This window comes from Monodelphis domestica, chromosome 8, assembly GCF_027887165.1.
Source record: "Monodelphis domestica isolate mMonDom1 chromosome 8, mMonDom1.pri, whole genome shotgun sequence".
Taxonomy (NCBI): Eukaryota; Metazoa; Chordata; class Mammalia; order Didelphimorphia; family Didelphidae; genus Monodelphis; species Monodelphis domestica.
This window is the reverse complement of record NC_077234.1, coordinates 241,949,686-241,973,079: the sequence shown is the minus strand read 5'-3', so window position 1 is coordinate 241,973,079 and position 23,394 is coordinate 241,949,686. Positions and strand designations below refer to the sequence as shown.

The following is a 23,394-nucleotide window of genomic DNA, read 5'->3' as shown; positions in this document are numbered from 1 at the left end:
CATAAAGCTAAGAAGTGTCCAAGGCTACATTTGAACCCAGGAATCCACATTTCTAGTACTGGCTTTCTATCTACCAAGTTCTCTATACATTGTATATTAATGACACATTCTAAAATCATAATATTTATTGAAATATGTTTATACAGCAGAGTTTGAAATCAAGAGTATGACTTATCCCCTGACTTGGAATTGAGAAGAGGTCTAGATCAATTCCATCATTACAATAAACTTAACAATGTAACAAAGTTTTTATTGTTATTTTCTCTTGAGACTAAGGCTGCTTATTTCACTAAGGTGAGAGGTGCCGTGGTCTTATGGTCCCTTATGAACACAGTCCCCAAAATGATCCTCACAGAAGTTTTGACCTATTCCTATTTTCAATCCTGACATGGTTCAATTCTCTTCAGGTAGTCTAATGGTCTTAGGCTTCTGGGGGCTCACAATAGTACTACTAGATTGAGTGCAGACATCTGATTGACTTTAGGCTTTCTGCTGCTCAGAACTCCTGAGCTCAAGCAGTCCACCACCTTCAGCCTCCCTCAGCAGCAGATATTACAAGTGGGCACCACCGTATCTACCCAAAGAGGATATAATACTGGACTAGGAATCAAGGAGACATGGGATAGAATTGCACTCCTGACACAAGCACTCACACCTGATTTTCTCATTGAAAAACTGGACATAATAATTTATGTAATACTTCTCTCAGTGTTCTTAAGACTCAACTCAATTCATGTATATCAACTGCTTTTTAAATCTTAAAAAAGTTACATAGCATATATATATATATATATATATATATATATATACATATAATGCATTGTTCATAGAATCCAGAATCACAGAAAATTGTTAAATCCCATTTTTCTCTACTTTGCATTAAAGCATTCTTCCATATCTTCTTTTAAAGTTAAGATATTTTATTTTATTCTAATCCCAGGGAAAATGGGAATAATTATTTAAAATGCTTATTATCTAAAAGAAGTAAATTTAAATCTGACGACATGCAGATGAGAGGGCAGCAAGAGCTAGAAAAAAATTTATTTCATAGGATAGTTGGCAAATGTTTTCTTTATTTCTCATCTCTTCTTTCAGTGAGCATCCACAATGGGATTATGATGGAGGAGAATATGACATTGGTGACAGAGTTTGTTCTCACTGGCCTTACAGATCGCCCAGAAATTCAGCTCCTGCTGTTCCCTATATTTTTAGTGATCTATGTCACAACCATGGTGGGGAATATTGGTCTGGTTGTGCTTGTTTGGGTGGACTCTCACCTTCATACACCCATGTACATACTCCTGAGTAGTTTAGCATTTGCAGATGCTTGGACTTCCTCTTCCGTGACCCCTAAGATGCTCATGAACTTCTTATCCCAAGACAAATCTATATCCATTTCAGAATGCATGGCCCAATTTTACTTTTTTGGTGTCAGTGCGACAGCAGAATGCTTCCTTTTGGCAGTGATGGCATATGATCGTTATGCAGCCATATGCAAACCCCTGCTATATCCAGTGAGGATGTCTAATAGTCTCTGCATTCAATTGGTGATTGCTTCATATACCCTTGGATTTCTTCATCTCATGATACACGTGGGTTTGTTATTTAGATTAACATTCTGTAGACCAAATCTAATACATCATTTCTACTGTGAAATTTTACCGTTGTTTAAGATTTCCTGTATTGACCCATCCCTTAATGCAATAGTACTTTTCATTTTTGCTCTCTCCATACAATCTTTTACTGTGATAATAATCTTAGTCTCATACACTTATGTCTTTCTTGCCATCCTGAGAATTAAGTCTGAAAATGGTAGGAGAAAGGCCTTCTCCACCTGTAGTGCACATCTGCTCTCTGTCTCTTTATTCTATGGCACCCTTTTAATAATGTATGTGTGTCCTGGATCTGGTGTTGCCAAGAATCAGGACATAATGTACTCCTTGTTTTACACAATCATAATTCCTCTATTAAACCCATTTATCTACAGCCTGAGAAACAAAGAAGTTCTTGCTGCCTTGAGAAAAGTAATAAAAAAAGTAAAATTTCTCAAGTGAAGTTGGTAAATTATTCTTGTTAAATTTAATGAAATATTCAGATCTTTCAGAAGAGACTTGGCCATGCCTGAGATAATTCTCAATGTCCAAAATGATTAAGTGACACCTGAAAATATCTCTGCACAGTATATAGTTATTGTGCTATGTGGAAGATAGGTTCCCTGTGTTCCACAATGCATCTGGTAGAAATAAAATATTTAATTTAAGCCAAAGATGGCTTTTGAAGGGGGTAGACTTTAGAGAGTTTGCATAGTATGCTGACACACTATCCAATTTAATACTGCCACTAATTAAAGAGAAAGACCTTAACACTATTCAAAATACATATTTTCCCAACCAATTTGACCATGAATAAAAAAATAGTAATGAATGCTATCAAAACTGAAATGAAATATTTCCGTTTTCTTAATGACAATCAAATAAGAATGTTTGTTTCTGCCTTTGCCTGTTTTTAATTTGCTCAATTCATAATCTGTCAATTTTTCTCTCTGACATTGATTAGAATTTTCCATTGCTTTAAATTTACCCCACTAATTTTTTATCACATTATTAATATTTTAATTATTGATTTGCTTTTGAACCACTCTTTTTCAGGATAATATTATTTAATCTCTTTTTTATTTATTTGTACTTTATATTTCTCTTATTGATCAGTTTTTATCACATGATAATTGTTACAGGATATAGGTTATTAACTTCTTTCTACATTTTCTCATGCACTCCCTGGAATATGATTAGTTTTTTAAAAGGTGATATGGAGTGATGATTATATCTTATTTATCCTACATTATTTTTTGATAAATCATTAGTTTTGTTGGGAGGGTTCTTATTTAATTAATGAAAAAAGTTCTCATTTCATCAACACTAATCTTATCTCATAGTTAACATACTTTCCCCCCCATCAACACAATTTAATCTCATTCAAAGACATAACGTATATTCCCTTGTCCTTTTTTATAAATAATAACTCAAATTTTAGTGAAAATTCTTCCCTTCTTACTCTTTAAGATGATTGTTATGCTATAGGATCCATTCCTTCTCCTTATCTATATTAATTTCTGTTATTTGAGCAAATATTATGTTTGACATATATGTGTATATATAAAACCTTCTGTAGATTGAATGTCATATATGTAAAATATGTGCATACATATATTCACTGTACAAGCCTATCTTATGCATATCTATGAAATAATTTTTTCTCCTCAAAAAACATGGTAACTTTTGTATTTAATCCTCCTATGATGATCATAGTGAGATTGATGCTAGTTAATAATACTTTCAAAGTATCTAATTACTAAAGCAGATAGATGAAATAGGTCTATTTTGAAGGTATTCTGTTCTTACTTTGGCAAATGAAACCTGCTTTAAGACTGATCATTCTATCCATAACTGAATACAGGAAAAATCTATGTTTTTGTCTGCATGGGAATGTCTTGAGTGATAACTCCCTCCATCATGGCTAATAGCATCCTATCTATGACCCAGGTACTAATTTCACAGACTGGCAAGTGCTCTTAACTCCACCCATTGTGTAAAACTCAAGAATTAAATCTAGTTAAGGACTCTGACTTCTAGGTATGTTTCACTTCCTTCGCTAAATGAAACTGTTGGAAAATGAACTGATAAGGGTTGGATTAACTCATATTGGGAGTCGGGATGTAACCATGAATAGAACATATATTTGTTCTCCTATGGATTAGATTTAAATTCCAACCCAAGTTTTTCATCTATTTTCATCAGCTGCTTGAATTTATTCAATTCCTTCCCTTCTCTAGGTTTCATATTTTTCATTTTAAAATTAATCCTAGGGAGTTACTTGAGGATCATAGAAATCAAATTACATGCCCACATTCATGCAGTTAACAACTGTCTAAAGCAGTATGCCTTTTTTAAAATTTTAATTTACCCCCAATTATATGTAAAAACATATTTTAACATTAATTTTTAAATATCAAATTATCTCCTTCATTCATCTACCTTTTGTCCATATTGAGATGGTAAGCAGCAATCTGGTGTGAATTTGCTAGTATTTATTTTCAAGATTTTCTTGACTTTAAGTTTAGTACTCTGTGCCAAAATTATTAAATTTCCGATTGGCATTAAAGTAACCTTTTATATTCAAATTTTATGTTTAGCTTTGTAGGAAAACTTATTTTCAGATCCAGTCTTTGATCTCATAATTTGGGAGAGTAGCATATGTTACCTTCTGTTGTTTGTAGAAAAATTTTACAAAATTAAAAAAGATATTTTTATATGGTATGCCTTTCTTGTTCATTGTATGCACAATAATGTCCTTGTTTTAGTTCTCCTGGAAACTTGGCAATGATGTGTCAGAGTGAATTAAATTTGGGTGTTGTATATATAGACATATTGTGCATTAATCATTTTCAATTTATTTGTATTATTTCTTGAAAGAAAGGACTTATGCAATTACCTTCCCTCTCTGAAGTTTAGATTTTTCATTTGTAAACTAATCCTAGAAAATATAATTTTTCAAAAGAAATTATAAAAATATATTGAAAATGATGGATAAAATAAGAATGACATTACTAGGTCTACACCTCAAAGTCATCAAACAAAAGAGGAGAAGGATCTGTACATACAAAAATGTTTATAATAGCTCTTTTGTTAGTGGAATATAACTGGAAACTACAGAGGCATCTATCATTTAGGGAATGACTGAATTATGGTATATGAAGGTAACCGAACACTATTTTGGCACATAGTAGGTATTTATTTATTGAATCATTGATTGATTCAAGTTAGCAGAATTTGGAAAATGTACAATAACATTATAAAAATATTTGGAAAGAATTAAAAATTAATTGACTCAGTGGTCAAAGAAGGATTACAAGACATTAGTTGAATAAACATTGCTGAAGGATGATGATGAAGAATACTATTTACTGATAAAGTCATGAATGCAGAATAAGACATAAGTTTTAGACATAATCAATGTGGGAATTTGTTTTGTCTTTAAAAACTTTTTTTTGTTACAAGGGCTTTTTTTTTTTTGCTTTTCTTTGGGACTAAGAGGGAGAAAAGAGGAATACTCATTGATTGAAAAATAGAAAACAAGAGAAAGTTTGTCAGATAATTTTCTCCATCAGAGTTTTCAAACGTCCTATTAATGCATACATTTTTTCTTTTCTATATCCACCTAACCTGTTCCTTGTCTGTAGTTGAATAACTTTTTAAGGTTTGTTTACTGTTTTCATATTTTCCTGTGCCTTTCTGTCCTCCAATAAAACTATTGTACTTTTCAACAGAAAATTATTTATTAATTAATCTAACTCCTGCATAGGCTTCTAAACTACTGTTTTAATTTTTGCCTTGAGATTTAGTCATCATTTAATATTCTTTATTTCACCACATTTCCTTCTAATTTCCATATGGAAAAGGTAAGTTTTTTCCCACTTTTCATTTTGATGAAAGATGTGTCTGCACTTAAAGAATCAGTCTACCAATATCCAATTAAAGATCAAATTGGAAATTATAAAAAATCAAAGGAGAAATTAATAAAATTGAAAGTAATAAAAACATTGTACTAATAAAAAGGCTTGGAGTTAGTATTAGGAATAAACAAATAAAATAGATAGAGCATTGTTGAATTTGATTTAAATAAAGTTAGAAGAAATCAAATTATGAATATCAAAAATAAAAGTGGTGAATTCATCATGAATTAGGAGGAAATTAAAGCAATTTGAAGGAGCTATTTTTTTCAATTATATGCCAATAAATGTGACAAACTAAGTGAAACAGACAAATATCTACAAAAAATATAATTTGCCAAAATTAACAAAAGAGGCAATATAATACTTGAATAATACTATTTTAGAAAAAAGAAATTTAACAAGCCATCAATGAACTACCTAAGAAATATTCCCCAGGGCCAGATGGTTTCACAAGTGCCAATCAAATGTTTAAAGAACAATTATTTCCAATACTATATAAATGATTTGGGAAAATAGACAAAGGAGTCCTACTAAATTCCTTTTATGACATAGTTATGGTGCTGATATCTAGGCCAGAAAGATAAAGAACAGGGATGGAAATTTTTAAGCCAATTTCCTTAGTAAACATAGATGCAAAAATTTTAAATAAAATACTAGCAAAGATACTACAGCCATATATCACAAGGAGCATTCAATATTGACCAGGTAGGAAATATACCAGAAATGACAGGCTGATTTAATATTAGGTAAACTATCAGCATAACTGACCATAATCCATAACAAAACTAACAAAAATCACATGATTATCTCAAAACATGTAAAAAAAAGCCTTTGACAAAACACAACATACATTTCTATTAAAAACACTAGAAAACATAGGAATATATTGACTTTTTCTTAAAATAAATAGTATATATCTAAAACCATTGGCAAGTATCATTTGCAATGGGGATAAGTTAGAAACCTTCCCAATATAATTAGTAATGAAACTAAGATGCCCATTATATCACTATTATTTAATAATGTATTTGAAATGTTAGCTTTAGCAAAAAGAGGAAAAAGAAATTAAATGAATTAAAACAGGCAATGAGGAAACTAAACTATCAGTCTTTGCAGATAATATGATGGTATACTTAGAGATTCTAGAGAATTAACTTAAAAAGTAGTTGAAATAATATTAATAAAGCTGCAAATTACAAAATAAACCCACATAAATCATCAGCATTTCTATATATTATCAACTAATTTCAGCAGCAAGAGTTAGAAAAAGAAATTCCATTTAAAATAACTCTAGAGGTCTACCAGAGGACCATGACAAAAGAAAAAGCCTGTATATCATACTACAGGAAATTATCCAAGAACAAGAGGGAAAAGTAGAGATTGAAAGAATCCACAGATCACCACTGGTACTTAATCCCCAACTGACAACACCCAGGAATGTTATAGCCAAATTCAAGAACTATCAGACCAAGGAAAAAATTATTACAAGCTGCCAAGAATAAGTCATTCAGATACCATGAAACCACAGTGAGGATAGCACAGGATCTGGATGCATCTACACTGAAGGATCAAAAGGCATGGAATATGATATTCCAGAAAGCAAGGGAACTAGGTCTATGACCAAGATTCAGCAAAATTGACTATATTCTGTGAATTTTAGATTATTCCACCCTACTTAGTCTAACAAAAATTAGGAATGTCTATACCCCTACTTAAGGATTAAGTATTTAAGAGGATGGCCAAAACAGACATGTGCTGGAAAATGACAAATCAGAAACAACTGACAGACCCCTGGGCTGTCCTAAGTCAAGCCTAAAATATCATTGGTACATGTGAGATGAAGGAAAGTGATGTAAAACCATCTATATATTTCACATCATATCCTCTCTCCGGCCTCTTGGACGGCAGAGAGGTGGCTGTCGGCAGCTTGCTGAGTGTGTCACCATCTAGGTGTGGTGGCTGCTATTGTCTGTGTTTAGTGGTGTTTTCCTTGATACCATACTGGCAGAAGCCTAGTAACCTAGTTCAGGTGAGGTGTCTTCTCTGAGATCTCTCAGAATTTAGGCTGATTTTTCACTACCTTCCAAACACTATCCTCTTAGAGAAAGCCTCTAATCTTCAGACTTCATGGCGGAGGACTTTGAACTCACCCTAGCAAAGGCCAGGTGGAAGAAATCCTATACTTTTCCATCTCTCTTTTCCTTGATCTCTTCCCTAAATATTGATTAAATCACCATATATTTCCAAACAGAGTTGGGTATTTTATTTGGGATATCTCCTGGTAACCAAAAATTAAATTTAGATAAGGTCACCACCCTAAATTATCCTTCCAATTCTTACAGGGGAAACTATGGTCATTCAACAAAATAGAAAAATTCTAAGCATTTGTAAAGAAAAGACCAGACCTGAACAGAAAATTTGATGCCCAAGCACAGAACTCAAGAGAATCATCAAAAAGAGGGAAAAAATAAAAACAAAATTAAACAACAAAAAAACCTTTTTTTAAGAGAACCAATAAGTTAAAGTGATATGTATCCATATAATAAAAGAGGTCATTGGTAATTCTTAAAAACTGTTGTTATCACTTGGGCTGCTAGAAGAATTACACTTAGAGGGAAGAGTGATAAACTGTATAGGATGAAATGATAGAGGTGTATGGGGTGCTCAGGGAGGGGTAGTATCTCTGGTATGTAGGGCTTGTCGTGCCCTCCTAGGGGGCATATAGTCAGAAATACCAGGATTTAAATTTTTTCTCTGACACATAATAACTTTGGGATTATGGGTAAATCATTACTGAAACAGTTCTCAGACAAATTAAGTGGTTTAACAGTTAATCTACACTGGTAAAAAGAGTTTTCCACACTAGTTCTTCACTTCACTGAAATCACAGGTCTGAATTAAAGATGGATGTGCAAATAATTAAGAAAAACTATGGAGATATAAACATGAAATTAAAAAAAAAAACAATTTTTGTCCTCAAAAGAAGTTTGCATTCTTAATAAAAGAAATGCTATTAATTATGAAACTACCAGAAAATTTCCAGAAGTGAATAATTTTAATAACCACATTTGAATGCCATAAGAAGAATGGAACCATAAGTATAATTCAGAGCCCTATAAAGGAATTAAAGGACAAGATTTTTTAGATTTCTTATTTTAAAATTTAGAAGGAAAGCTAATAGCTTAGAAATAAAACTGGCCCAACTTCTGACATAAAGGTGATAGTCTAAATATGCAGAATGATAACATAAATTTTTGCATGTATCCAATATGAGTTTGTTTTTCTTGACTATGAATGTTTAATACAATAGTTTTGGTTTTTCATTTAAAATGACAGGGAAACTAATGGAGCAAAAGCAAAAGCAAAAAAAAATAATCAATGCATATCAAGAAAAAAAGAATGGAGGAGATAGAAAAGCAATATAACAAAATTAAAAAAGAAATAATCTTCACAAATGAATTCTATCACACATTCAAAGAACTAATCCCAATATTATACAAACTATTTGACAGAATAAGCAAGGAAGGAGTTCTACCAAATTCCTTTTATGACACAAATATGGTACTGATTCCAAAGCCAGACAAATCAAAAACAGAGAAAGAAAACTATAGACCAATTTCCTTAATGAACATAGATGCAAAAATGTTAAATAGAATACTAGCAAAAAGACTCCAGCAAGTGATCATAAGGGTTATTCATTATGATCATGTGGGATTTATACCAGGAATGCAAGGATGGTTCAATTTTAGGAAAACCATCCACATAATTAACCATATCAACAAGAAAACCAACAAAAATCACATGATTATCTCAAGAGATGCAGAAAAAGCCTTTGACACAATACAACATTCATTCCTATTGAAAACACTAGAAAGCATAGGAATAGAAGGGTCATTCCTAAAAATAATAAACAGTATTTATCTAAAACCATCAGCCAACATCATCTGCAATGGGGATAAACTAGATGCATTTCCAATAAGATCAGGAATGAAACAAGGATGCCCATTATTACCTCTACTATTTGACATTGTACTAGAAACACTAGCAGTAGCAATGAGAGAAGAAAAAGAAATTGAAGGTATTAAAATTGGCAATGAAGAGATCAAGCTATCACTCTTTGTGGAGTATATGACGGTCTCCTTAAAGAATCCTAGAGAATCAACTAAAAAGCTAGTGGAAATAATCAATAACTTTAGCAAAGTTGCAGGATAAAAAATTAACCCACATAAGTCATCAGCATTTCTATATATTTCCAACACATCTCAACAGCAAGAATTAGAAAGAAAAGTTCAATTTAAAATCACCTTAGACAATATAAAATCCTTGGGAATATATCTGCTGAGACAAACACAGGAACTATATCAACACAACTACAAAACACTCTCCACACAATTAAAACTAGATCTAAACAATTGGAAAAAACATTGATTGCTCATGGGTAGGACAAGCTAACATAATAAAAATGACAATCCTACCCAAATTAATTTACTTATTTAGTGTCATACCCATTGAACTACCAAAAAACCTTTTTTTACTGAATTAGAAAAATAACATAACAAAGTTCATTTGGAAGAACAAAAGATCAAGGATATCCAGGGAAATAATGAAAAAAAAAATGCAAAGGAAGGTGGCCTTGTAGTCCCAGATCTCAAACTATACTATAAAGCAGTGGTCATCAAAACAATATGATACTGGCTAAGAGACAGAAAGGAGGATCAGTGGAATAGACTTGGGGAAAGTGACCTCAGCAAGATAGTCTATGATAATCCCAAAGATCCCAGTTTTGGGGACCAAAACCCACTATTTGATTAAAACTCCTGGGAAAATTGGAAGACAGTATGAGAGATATTAGGTTTGCATCAACATCTCACACCCTACACCAAGATAAACTCAGAATGGGTGAATGACCTGAACATAAAGAAGGAAACTATAAGCAAATTAGGTGAACACAGACTAGTATACTTGTCAGATATTTGGGAAGTAAAAGACTTTAAAACCAAGGAAAATCTAGAAAAAAATCACAAAATGTAAAATCAATAATTTTGATTACATCAAATTAAAAAGTTTTTGTAAAAACAAAACCAGTGCAACCAAAATTAGAAGGGAAGCAACAAATTGGAAAACAATCTTCATAACAAAAATCCCCTGACAAAAGTCTAATTACTCAAATTTATAAACATAAAACCAATTGTACAAAAAAATCAAGCCATTCTCTAATTGATAAATGGGCAAGGGACATGAATAGGCAATTTTTAGCGAAAGAAATCAAAAGTATTAATAAGCACATGAAAAAGTGTTCTAAGTCTCTTTTAATCAGAGAGATGCAAATCAAAACAACACTGAGGTATCACCTCACACATAGCAGATTGGCTAACATGACAGCAACAGAAAGTAATGAATATTGGAGGGAATGTGGCAAAGTTGGCAAATTACTGCACTGCGGATGGAGTTGTGAATTGATCCAAGCATTCTGGAGGGCAATTTGGAACTATTCCCAAAGGGCACTAAAAGACTGTCTGCCCTTTGACCCAGCCATAGCCCTGCTGGGTTTGTACCCCAAATATATAATAAGGTAAAAGACATGTACAAGAATATTCATAGCTGCACTCTTTGTGGTGGCAAAAAATTGGAAAATGAGGAGATGCCCTTCAATTGGGGAATGACTGAACAAATTGTGGTATATGTTGGTGATGGAATACTATTTTTCTCAAAGGAATAATAAAATGGAGGAATTCCATGGGAACTGGAACAACCTCTAGGAATTGATGCAGAGTGAGAGGAGCAGAACCAGGAGAACATTGCACTGATACACTGTGGTACAATCAAATGTAATGGATTTCACCATTAGTGGCAATGCAGTGATCCTGAACAACCCAGAGGGATCTACAAGAAAGAACACTACCACATTCAGAGGAAAAACTGTGGGGGTAGAAACACTGAAGAAAAACAACTGTTTGATTACATGGGTCAAGGGGAATATGATTGGGATGTGGATTCTGGGTGAAAATCCTAGTGCAAACATCAACATGGAAATAGGTTCTTATCAAGGATACATGTAATACCCAATAAAATTCTGTATCAGCTATGGGAAGGGTGGGAGAGTGGAAGGAGGGAAAGAATATGATTATTGTAACCAAGAAATAACATTCTAAATTGACTAAATTTTTAAAAAAAAATAAAGAAAAAAGAAATAATCTATTCTTTAAAATCACACGATTATATTAATTTAGATATGAAAGCATTTGAAAAAATATGGAACTGATTGAATTTACAAACACTAAAATTACAGGAATATAAAGGAATGTTTCTTAATATGATGAAAAGTACCTTTCTAAATCTAGGAACTAGCATTACTGGAAATGGACTGGAATTCTTCCAGGTAGGATCAGAAGTGAAGCAAGAATTTATATTATTTGACTTGGTATTAGAAATGTTGCATATAACAGTAAGATAAGAACAAGGAATTGAGGGAGATAATATGCATAGGCAAAGGAAGCAATTTCATCTTTAAATGCATATGATAGAGGGCTTATTAAAGAATTATAGAAAATTTTTAAAAATAGCTCTGGTAAACTGGTAGGCTATATGTGCATTAAAGCCATTATGAATGTTACTAGAAAAAAAAGAAGAAAAAGATAATTTAATATAACAGCCATTTACTATATGTGAATTAAACTCCTCTGATATGTAGGATTTATATCCACATAGCATCAATACTCGATTATATACAAAGTTAAATCAATTTTTGTGGAAATAAAGAAAGATCCAAATAATTGAAGAGATGGTCACTGTTCTTAACTTCATTGTGGAATTATAGAAAATATGACCATACAACCCAAATTAATTCCACAAATTTAGTGCAATATCAATCAAATTATCATAGACATACTTTGTAGAATGAGACAAAATAATGATGAAATTCATTTGTGATATTAAAAATTCAAGAATATTAATGGATAAATTTTAAAAAGTAGAGAGAAGAGGGGCTTAATGCGCCTAGATTTCAAACCATAATACAAAGCAATAATTATCAACACCATCTGGTAGTAGATAAAAAAAAGAAAAGTAGATTAGTGGAATGCATCAGATAACTAAATCCTAGAAACATTTTCACTCAATAGTCTATTATTTGAGAAATGCATGAACATAACCAATTAGATTTTTTAAAAATTTGACAAGTACTGCTGGGAGAACTAAAAAGTAGTCTGGTAAAAAAAAAATGTTTAGATCATAATCTTGTCCCTTGTGCCACAATAGTTGACTATATTTTAATAAATAAGAAACAACTTCTTACCAATCTGTAAGTCAATTTGGAACCAGCTGTTTTTTAATTGTTAGGATACTTACTAATTAGAGCAAAGACCAAAATTAATACTATATTAAGATAAATGTAAAGGTGAGCAGAAGATGCTTTGTGCAATTACATCTCAGATTGACATTTATAACACCTGCTGATTCTGAAAAATGGTTTTGAAAGGACATAGATTCTGAATAGTATTGTTTCTTTGATAAGTTTTAAATGATATAAAACAATTGCCAGAATAATGGAGATAAAAGAGAGCAGAAACCAACATAGCTGGGACACACTTGATATCTTTGACAAATGGAGAGTCACAACCACCCAAGGCAGCACGGTTATAAAATATAAGTCCATTTTTAGGGACTGTTGACACTCTACTTTATTTAACCATTTACTTTTTACAAAGGCATATTTACTTCAAATACATAGCAAGTACAAACATAAACATTTTTTCGTATGGTGTATAATTTCCTCTAAGCTACTTCCCTCCCTAGAGAGGGCAAGAAGATTAGACTCACAGCTTATCTCATTTGCTACATTTTTTCACCCAATTGAAGTTCAAAGCATACTGGACTTGCTTCTTAGGGCTTCACTGCTGGGTTGGCAGTAGCATTCAGCTTGGAGTTCTGGGCTCCGGCATCCCCATGGCCAAATAATTGAACACCTGGAATTGAAAGGGACAAATGAAACAAACCAAAATCCCAGACCCGTGTTTCAGGGATGCACTGCCAACACAGAAGAGGAAGATGCCCTGCAGACTGTGAATACAGAAAAGGAAGGCAGATTATATTCACTTAAGTAGTTTGAGAAATTTTAGAGAATACATAATCTGTCTTCATTGTTCATTGACTTCCAAACAAAGCATTTTATTCAGAAAAGCAAAAAGCAATGCAAAAGTTTTTTTCAGCAAAGCATTTCCCATAATTTTTTCTGATCATTCAAAAAATTTTGATAAATGTGATCACAGAGAAATACACTTAAGTACAGTTGTATGTTTGTAAGCACCAATGAGACATGTTGTTGAAGACATAATACACCAAGAATGGAAGTGGTATTCCCAGGGGTTCTTAATCTGGGGTCACCGATTTATGGATAGATATGGATAGATGATTTCAATATAATTAGTTTCTTTATAATTTTCATTATAATTCTTTATATTTATTATATAGAGAGGGTTCATTTGGGTTGTGTGGTCATATTTTCTATAATTCCATAACCAAATTCTTTTTAATTAGTTTCTTTCCCAAAGAAGGGGTTCTGAGAAGGAATTCATAGACTTCATCAGACTACCAAAGAGGTCCATGGCATAAAAAAGAAGATTAAGAAGCCTGGTATAGATGGTGAGATTCTCCAAGTGATTTTGTTTGTGGAGGACACCATTAATTCATTTCCTATGACTTCCACCAAGTTGAAGTTCAAAGCATACTAGACTTGCTTCTTAGGGCTGTTGACACAATTAAGCCTTCAAATATTGCTGCTCATCCTTCTAAAAATCCTTAGTAACTAAAAATAGTACACCCAGAAAAAACCAAATGAATGAGAAACCTACATATTGTCTGGGTGATGAGCTGTAGTTGGATGGATGTGCTACTGGGTGAATCCACAAATACATAGACTGGAAATATGTGGTAAAAGAACTATGAGTTGTTGGGTTCATAAGGAGAAGATTATTAAATTTCAGAAATTCAGAGGTGCTAACAATGATACTGCTTTTCCCTATAGCCAAGGCTCATATTCCTAAAAAGTATAATATCCTAGTAATGATCAGCCACTGTAATTTCCTCATAATGAAAATTTCAGGAAACTGAGATCAATGACAATCTTCTTGGTTGATGTAAATAGTAGGCCATGGAGGGAAGCTGGGTTACTCAGTGGATTGAGAGCTGGGTCTAGAAATGGAAGGTCCTGGGTTCCAATCTAGCCTCAGATACTTCCTAGTTGTGTGACCCTGGGCAAGTCACTTAATCCCAATTGCTTAGCCCTTACAACTCTTCTACCAATACACAGTATTGATTATAAGACAGAAAGTAAGGGTTTCAAAAAAGAAAAGAAATAGACCATGGTATATTATTAATGATGGCTTCTACATAAGATGGAACTTAAAAGACTATCAAACCAGAAAAGGAAGTAAGAAGTAGGTAGATCTCTTTCTTAAAATTTATAGGAGAAAGAGAACAAGAATGTATAGAATGAAGAGAAGAAAATGCATTACAACTTACACTGATGGAAGGAATGCCCATGTTAATGAAATCCAGATCTAATGAGGAATTCTGGCCAAAGTATATAGATTGAATTAGAGAAAAATGGAAGGTGAGACATATACCAATTAGAAGGTGATTGAAATGGTATAATTATGAGGTGAAAATGGTATGAATATAGGTGCTCACAGTGGGAATAGAAAAGAACTAAACAACAAAAATATTATAAAGGAAATGTTACTGAATATGGTGGCTTGATGTAGGGCAGGGAGTGGCACTAGAATAATAATAATCATATTTGAGCCTAGAGGATTATGTGAAAAAAAGATATTGTTTTCAAAGGAAATATTCATGAAAGGGAGCTAATGATACCCTGAAGTCTGCACGGAAATTTTTCATTGTATCTGGAGTGCACTCTGATGATTCACAAGCCAATTTTAATTGTTACAACTGGGTGTGCTTTGGGTGATTTGAGGTTTCTAACAATGCCTAGATTAAAAAAAATAGTTTGTCTTTATTCATTAGGGAGTTTTTTGGAGCAAAAGGACTTTAAATAGTGCTTTGACAGATTTAGAAACCTATAGAAATACTTTCCCCCCTTAGATTTGTCATTAGTACTAAGAATACATGAAAAAGGAATCACTGCTGCTTGACATCTTAATTCCTACATCTTTACCATTTCCAAAGGAAAGATCTCCTTTCTTCTGAGAAGTCAAAGTACCTTAAAGCACATTGGTAAGGACGCAACAATTTTTTAAAAATTCCTGATTACATAGATGTGTTTGTTCATCTGCAAAGCCACATCTGTGCAAGAAGAAAGCATCTGTGTTAAAACTAGGGAAGCTCTGTCAACCATCCAGATGGTTTGGCTGCATTATTTCAGAATCCAAATTGACAAATGATACATATGATTGATGAGAATTCTTGTTTTTCAGCCAGAAGTTTTTGTAACATGTAGATAAAATTGTAGTAGAATATGGGGATAAACTTTGGTTACTAGAAGGAATAAAAGGAAATTGGAAAATTCAAATGATCATAGAAGGAATGTTTTCATCCCTTGAGAGATCATTTCATGATTTGTACCCTTTTCCTTGGCAAGTTTCAAGAACAGCCATGCTTTTGGAGTGTCATCAGTGGGCCATGAATCCTGAAACTCCTGGAAACAGTAAACTTCTCTAAATTCCTAGAAACTTGAGAATATGGAAAATTTCAATAACATCTGCTTCAATTTTTGCATTCAGATTAAATTTCTCTAATGAATTCCAGATGGAGCTCTCTACTTCAGGAAAGGGGACGCCATTGCCTTCTGAAATAACACATTCCAAAGTCTGATAACTCTTAGATTAAGGTGTCATAGCAGAAAGTGAAATAGAGAACAATGATTATTCAGTAACATGAAATTGAATAGATATATAGACCAGCTCCTTCATCATCAAAATTCACTTTGAAGTTTTTAAGATATTTTCTAAATGCTTACAAAGTCATTTCAATAGTGAATTTTCAATATATTCCCTTACTTGTTTGTGCTGTTAACTACTCCCCTCTCTGTTAGCCTGTGTTTTTTTAAGAACTAAAACATTTTAGAAAGGATATTGATAAACTGGAAAACATGCAGCGAAGTGCAACCATGGCGGCAATGGGCTATAAATTCATGTCACATACATTAGAATGGCCCAGAGATATTTAATACAGAGAATAAAGGGTTCAGAGTGGGTATGATGGTATCCAAACATCTTAAGGACTTTCATTTAGAAGAGGCACTAACTTTGGTCTGTTTGGCCACAGAGGGCAGAATCAGAAGCAATAAGTTGAAATTGAAGAGATGCCACTTTAAGTTTGATGTCAAGAAAAAACTTCTTAACCATTAGAACTGTCTGAAAGTGAAATGAACTGCTTTGGGTTTGGTGTGTTTTCTCTGATTAGAAGTCTTCAAAGGGAAATTAGACAACCATTTGTAAGGTTGATTATAATGAAGATACCTTTAGATAAAGGTTTGGTTAGGTGGCTGCTGAAATGCATTCTGGTTCTAAATTTCTATGACTCTGTTAACTCTCAAAATAATTTCTTTAATTCTATTTCCAGTAAAGATGGAAAGTACCTTCTAGTCACTTCCTTTAGGTCTATGTTTAATTTCTGGGAACCTTCTTCTTATCTTCATAGAAGAACTCTTTCAACTTAATTCATCAAACTTTTTTTCAATGACTAATATACTCATGATCATAGTCAACTGGGATTCAAAGACAAATATCAAAACGCCGAGTGTTCCCAAGTATTCTTTTAGTGGCAAATTCTTCTCAAAGGTTATATTTTTACATTTAAAAAACATTACTATCATTTGACATAACTCTGTGTCTTGAAAATTTTCTACAACTTTACTTATTGGAGATGTTCCAAAGTGGACCATTCAAAACCATCAAATAAATAATTATGTGAAGTTCTGATTAGGGTGGAACATGATAGAAATGCAATCAATATTTTTATCAGGAAGTAAGTGTTGGCTTTTGATTTTTGGTTAGGCTAATTTCTTTTTTTAAAACTCTTACCTTCTATCTTATATGTATATCTTATCTTATATATCTGTATATATCTTATATATATGTATACTGGTTCTGAGGCAGAAGAGTGGTAAGGGATAGGCAATGGGGGTTAAGTGACTGGCCCAGGGTCACACAGCTAGGAGGTGTCTAAGGTCAGATTTGAATCTAGGACCTCCTGTCTCTAGCTTGGCTTTCAATCCACTGAGCTTCTAAAGCTAATTTCTAATAAACCAATTTGTCCTAGCAAAATGTGGGCAGCAAATTTTCATGCCTACCATACATGGTACAAACACACAGATAAGCTACAGCTAATTGGATTGACATAATTTTAGGCCCAGTTAAAATTCCTCTAATGTAAGCACTATGAAGAAATTTTTTTTCTTTTTGTATAGAGCTATGCATGAGTAGTCAGGAAAGAAATATTTTTTGTTATTGCTCTCTCTTGGTGGCAGCAAAATGGTACAGTGAAAAGAGTGCTGCGCTTGGAGTCAGGAAGAATAATCTTTCTGAATTCAAATCTGACCTCAAACATTTAATAGCTGTGTGACTCTGGGCAAGTCACTCAACCCTTACTAGTTGTGTGATTCGGGGCAAATTCCTCCTCTGTAAAAATAAGCTGGGGAAGAAAATGGCAAGCCACTCCAGGATCTTTGCCAAGAAAACCATAAACGAAGTCACAAGAGTAAGACATGACTGAGACAACTGAACAATAACTGTCTCCTGCTATTCCCACTTATGCATCCTAGGAATGAATCACAATATTAGTTCATTGCCAGTTTATGACTCACTGTGACCTCAATGTAATTCCCTACTAAACTAGAAGCACCATTTGTTATTCTCACATTAAAGTATATTCCATTCACTTCTTTAAGAAAATTTCTAATTTTACAAATATATTTAAATGCAATTCTCCAAAAATTCTGCCAAGATTTTTGTCATCCTTTGAAATTATTCACTACATAAATATTTCGTGATTTTTTTTTCTCTGAACAAATGATCATAGAATGAGTAGGGCTTTAAAGATACCTAGGAAAATAATTGTTTTTAAATTTTATTTAAAATTTTCCCCATCATCCCGTGATGTCTCCCTCCTCTCTTCCCTCCCCCTTCTCAGAGTTGACAAGCAATTAGAAAAATGATTCATATTATGCATTCAAAATTATTTGCCTAGGTAGAATTCAAAGCATTCTAAGCTGAATATGATACATTGTGATTTCCATGTTGTTTCTCCCATTAGAAATGTGAGCTCCTTAAAAGAAGACAGTGTTTTTGCCTTTCTTTTGGTATCCTCAGTGCTTCACAGTTCTTGGCAAACAACAAGAACTTTAAAAATTCTGATTAGCTTGACCTGATTTGGCCCAAGGTATGAAAATAACGTGCTTGTCTAATTGTTTTCATTAATATGAGTGAATCGAAAGGTTGCAGGTTATCATGAGCACAATTTGGAGTTTTCATTTTGAGGTATGGCAGAGTGTTTTGTGCATAATAATTGTTTATGTTGAAATGGGTGGGAGTAATTGCTTGTGTTCATTTAAGTTGAGAAGACTAGATGATATAAAAATATAATCAATGCCTTTTGAGATTAGAAAATTATATTAATCAATTAATCAATCAACATATATTTATTAAATACCTACTACATGTTGAAGACTGTGACAAGGAATATATTTGAACCAAAAGAAAAATGCATGTTGCAAAGTTATTTCATTAGTAATTCAATTTAATTAAAAACATTTATAAAGTACCTAATCCGATGATACTTATAGAAAAGGGGATATGAAAGATAGATAATGAATAATAGAAAAATGATAAATGCTTTATAAATGTATAAACAAAGAATCAAATGAGATCTAAGCGATTTTCCACCATGTGGTATTTAACCTGGACTTTAAAGGATTAGTAGGAATTTAATAGGAAGTAGTGAAGGGTAATCCCAGTGTAAGAAAAGCCTGAGCAGGAATGGCAGTAGAGAAGGAAGGAAGGAAGGAAGGAAGGAAGGAAGGAAGGAAGGAAGGAAGGAAGGAAGGAAGGAAGGAAGGAAGGAAGGAAGGAAGGAATGAAGGAAGGAAGGAAGGAAGGAAGGAAGGAAGGAAGGAAGGAAGGAAGGAAGGAAGGAAGGAAGGAAGGAAGGAAGGAAAGAGGGGCAACCAGGTGATGTAGTGGGTAGAGTACCAGACCTGAAGTCAGGAAGACTCATCTGGAGATCAAAGCATACTCTTACTATTTGTGTGACCCTGAACAAGTCACTTTACCATGTTTGCCTCAGATCCTCATCTGCATAATGAGTTGGAAAAGGAAATGGCAAGCCACTCCAATATCTATGCCAAGGAAACCCCAAATGGGGTCATGAAGTGTCAAACATGACTGAAATGACTGAACAACAAGGAAGAAAGGAAATGAAGGGAGAGAGGAAATGAGGTAGGAAGGAAGAAAATAAACATAAAGTGCATAATATGTATGATGTCCTGTCCTAAGCAATTTAAAACTATCATCTCATTTGATCCTTACAATAACCCTAGGAAAGAAATATCTCCATTTTATAGTGGAAGACACTTAGGCTAATAGAGGTTAAATGATTTGCCTAGTATCACCTAGCTACTGTCTTAGGCTGGATTTGAACTCAGGTCTTCCTGACTATAGGCTCAGGGCTCTATTACTGTACCACCTATTTGGGCATGCACAGAGAATATTATGTTCAGTTCTGAATGAAGCATAGATTGCACTGAGTGAAATTGTATCAGATAAATTTAGAAAGATGGATGGAAGCAGACTGTGAAGGATCAGGCTCATGAAACTGTATATTATTTATTAGGTATAAAGGAGTGATTGAAATATTTTGAAGATAAAAGGATGACAAGATCTATGTATATAAACTGACCTATTACAGTATTTATCACTGAGATAAATGATAACAATTGACACATTTTATATTGTGATTTAAATGCACAACGTGCTTTCCATCTCATTTCAATCTAATGACCCTGTGTACAAAATGAAAAGGAATATAGAGAAACAAACATAGACTTAGATACAGATATTGATATAGAGACATAGTAAAAGACATTAACATGTATAGAACATATATGCAGATATAGACAGCTATGAACATAGACACAAATTATAAATGAACAGCATGAACAAAGGTACAGAACAAAGGCAGAAAAATGGGAAATGCAAAAAGACACATTCTAGCTTTTCAAATAGTTACCCTACATAAATGCTACATATTTAAAATGGGCACATTTTAATCAGAATTGAGGTCTTTTTTTCTCAGATATTTTTGTGAGGAATATTTCTAGTTTTTTTCTACAATCTGCACATATCCTCTAAAGACATATACTAATGAAGTATGATTTCTCCAAGTGTATAAACAGAATGCTGGACTTGGAGTTGGGGAAACTAAAAACCTTAGACACTTATTAGTTATATAACCAAGAGTAAGTTACTTAACTTTCATTTGCTTTTTTTTTTAATCTGTAAAATGGGAAAAAAATAGCCCCTCTCTCAGGGTTTTTGTGAGGATAAAATGAAATTATATTTCTGAAGTGCTTTGCAAACCTTAAAGTACTACACAAATTATTTAAATAATTTAATTATTTTTAATTTTCCCAATTTTTACAACCAGCTTCTAAAAAGGGCTAATATTCTCAAAATATGTTTATTAAAAGAGATGAAATGATTTTTAAAAACATACTAATTAAAGTGTATGCAGCATTGAATAGCATTTTATTGCATCCATGATGGTACTTATCCTGACTTTTATTAATGTGTTTTTTACTTAATATTTCTTTTTTCTTTTAGCAGACATGGCGGAGGAGAACAAGACAGTGACAGCGTTTATTCTCACAGGACTCACAGATCTCCCTGAGCTTCAAATCCCTCTCTTCTTGGTGTTTTTGTTGATTTACCTCACAACCATGGTGGGGAATATTGGGCTGATTTTGCTTGTTTGGATGGACTCTCACCTTCACACACCCATGTACTTATTTCTCAGTAGTTTAGCTTTTTCAGATGCACTGACTTCTTCTTCAGTGACCCCTAAGATGCTGGTGAATTTTTGTACTAAGAGCAAAATTATATCCCTTTTTGAATGCATGGCCCAATTTTATTTTTTTGGTGCCAGTGCAACCACAGAATGTTTCCTGTTAGCTATGATGGCTTATGACCGATATGTAGCCATATGCAACCCTCTCCTTTATCCAGTGAGGATGTCCAACAGATTATGCAGCCAACTGGTGATTACTTCAAATATAGTTGGCTTTCTTCATTCAATGATTCATGTGAGTTTGTTATTCAGATTAACCTTCTGCAAATCAACTAGAATACATTATTTCTATTGCGAAATTTTACAATTGTTTAAAATTTCTTGTACTGACTCATCGATTAACACACTGGTGGTTTTTGTTTTCTCTGCCTTTATTCAAACTTTCACTTTTATGATCATTATAATCTCTTATGTCTACGTCCTCTCTGCTATCCTGAGGATTAAATCTGAAAACGGAAGGAGCAAAGCCTTTTCAACATGTAGTGCCCATCTACTCTCTGTCTCCTTATTCTATGGAACTCTTTTCTTTATGTATGTGCGTCCTGGGTCTGGTGCTGCTAAAGATCAGGATGTAATGTATTCCTTGTTTTACACTATCATAATTCCCCTGTTAAACCCATTTATCTATAGTTTGAGAAACAAAGAAGTCCTCAGTTCCCTGAAAAAAGTAATAAAGAAATAGGTGTTTCTGAAATGTACTCCCAAACTGTTCATTTTTCAGTTTTTGTCTAAACAAATTACATCTATAGATGTTCATTTATTTTTTTTCAGACATCTTCACATCTATCTATCAATATGCTCAGGCTTCCTCTAACTTACAATTATAAAGAGCTCTTGATCCTCTTCCTTTCTTGAGTTTCCAACCCATCCCCATTCTTCCTTTAGCTGAGGAACTTCTCCAAAAAATTGCAAAATCTATAGACCAAAAGCATCCATTTATTCACTTCCCCAAGCCAGTTTTGGTCCGTGTCATTTCATATAGGACATGAAACATGGATAAAGTATTGAAGACCAGAGCTGAAGTCCTACTCTAACATATTCTGATTGTGTGACACTACAATTGCCATCTATGTAAATAGGAGTTTGTTTCCTCATAGGTAGTTCCCTATACCTATTGAAATCACAAGTATGGAACAAAAATTGCACCAAATTTTCTATGTTAGATCCTTCTGTTTTCATGCCAAAAGCAAAATGCATTTATTGGGACCTACAGAATGGATACTAGTCATTTTCCACCCCTGCCCTTGATTTTGGTATCTAGCTCATATTCTTCTTCACATTGTCATCTATTGTCTTCACCCTCTGAGATTACAATAAACAGGGAGATGACCTTCTAATCCTCTGACAACAAATATCAATTTTTGGACTTCTTAACTCCCATCATGTTCAGCTTCTCTCTATTTTGCTACATATTGGGGTAGTTAGATATAAGGATTATTCAAAACTGCTTCCCTTTCAGGATCTTGGATTTTCTAATTCTTTTTGCTAACAAAAATTTCATATTCTTTCATCTTTCCCACTCATTTACTCATCACATATCTATTAATCATCCTTCTTATAATCTGTGATCTCACAGTTAATCTCTTTGAGTCAGTATAATAATACTTTTCTAAACTATTTTATGGTGAATGAGACCCCATAGGGAGGTGGGAAATGGGAAGGGCCTATTATGTTCCAGGTGCACTTTTTACAAATATGTCACAACACTGAGGAGTAGGCACTATTATTATCTTCATTTTACAGTTGAGGAAATGGAAACAGAAGTTAGACCAGGGTCACACAGTTAGTAAGTGTCTGAGGCC

At 33.2% G+C, this 23,394-nt stretch overlaps 2 protein-coding genes across 2 annotated transcripts; both read left to right on the top strand.

Annotated features, from left to right (window-relative positions):
• Nucleotides 1-1,115: 1,115 nt before the first annotated feature.
• Nucleotides 1,116-2,054, top strand: LOC100619116 (olfactory receptor 5AC1-like). The gene has a single exon (XM_016424667.2). The coding sequence runs from the start codon at nt 1,116-1,118 to the stop codon at nt 2,052-2,054; it is 939 nt and encodes a 312-aa protein (XP_016280153.2).
• Nucleotides 2,055-21,353: 19,299 nt separating this feature from the next.
• Nucleotides 21,354-22,274, top strand: LOC100031296 (olfactory receptor 5AC1-like). The gene has a single exon (XM_001380560.2). The coding sequence runs from the start codon at nt 21,354-21,356 to the stop codon at nt 22,272-22,274; it is 921 nt and encodes a 306-aa protein (XP_001380597.2).
• The last annotated feature ends 1,120 nt before the right edge of the window (nt 22,275-23,394 follow it).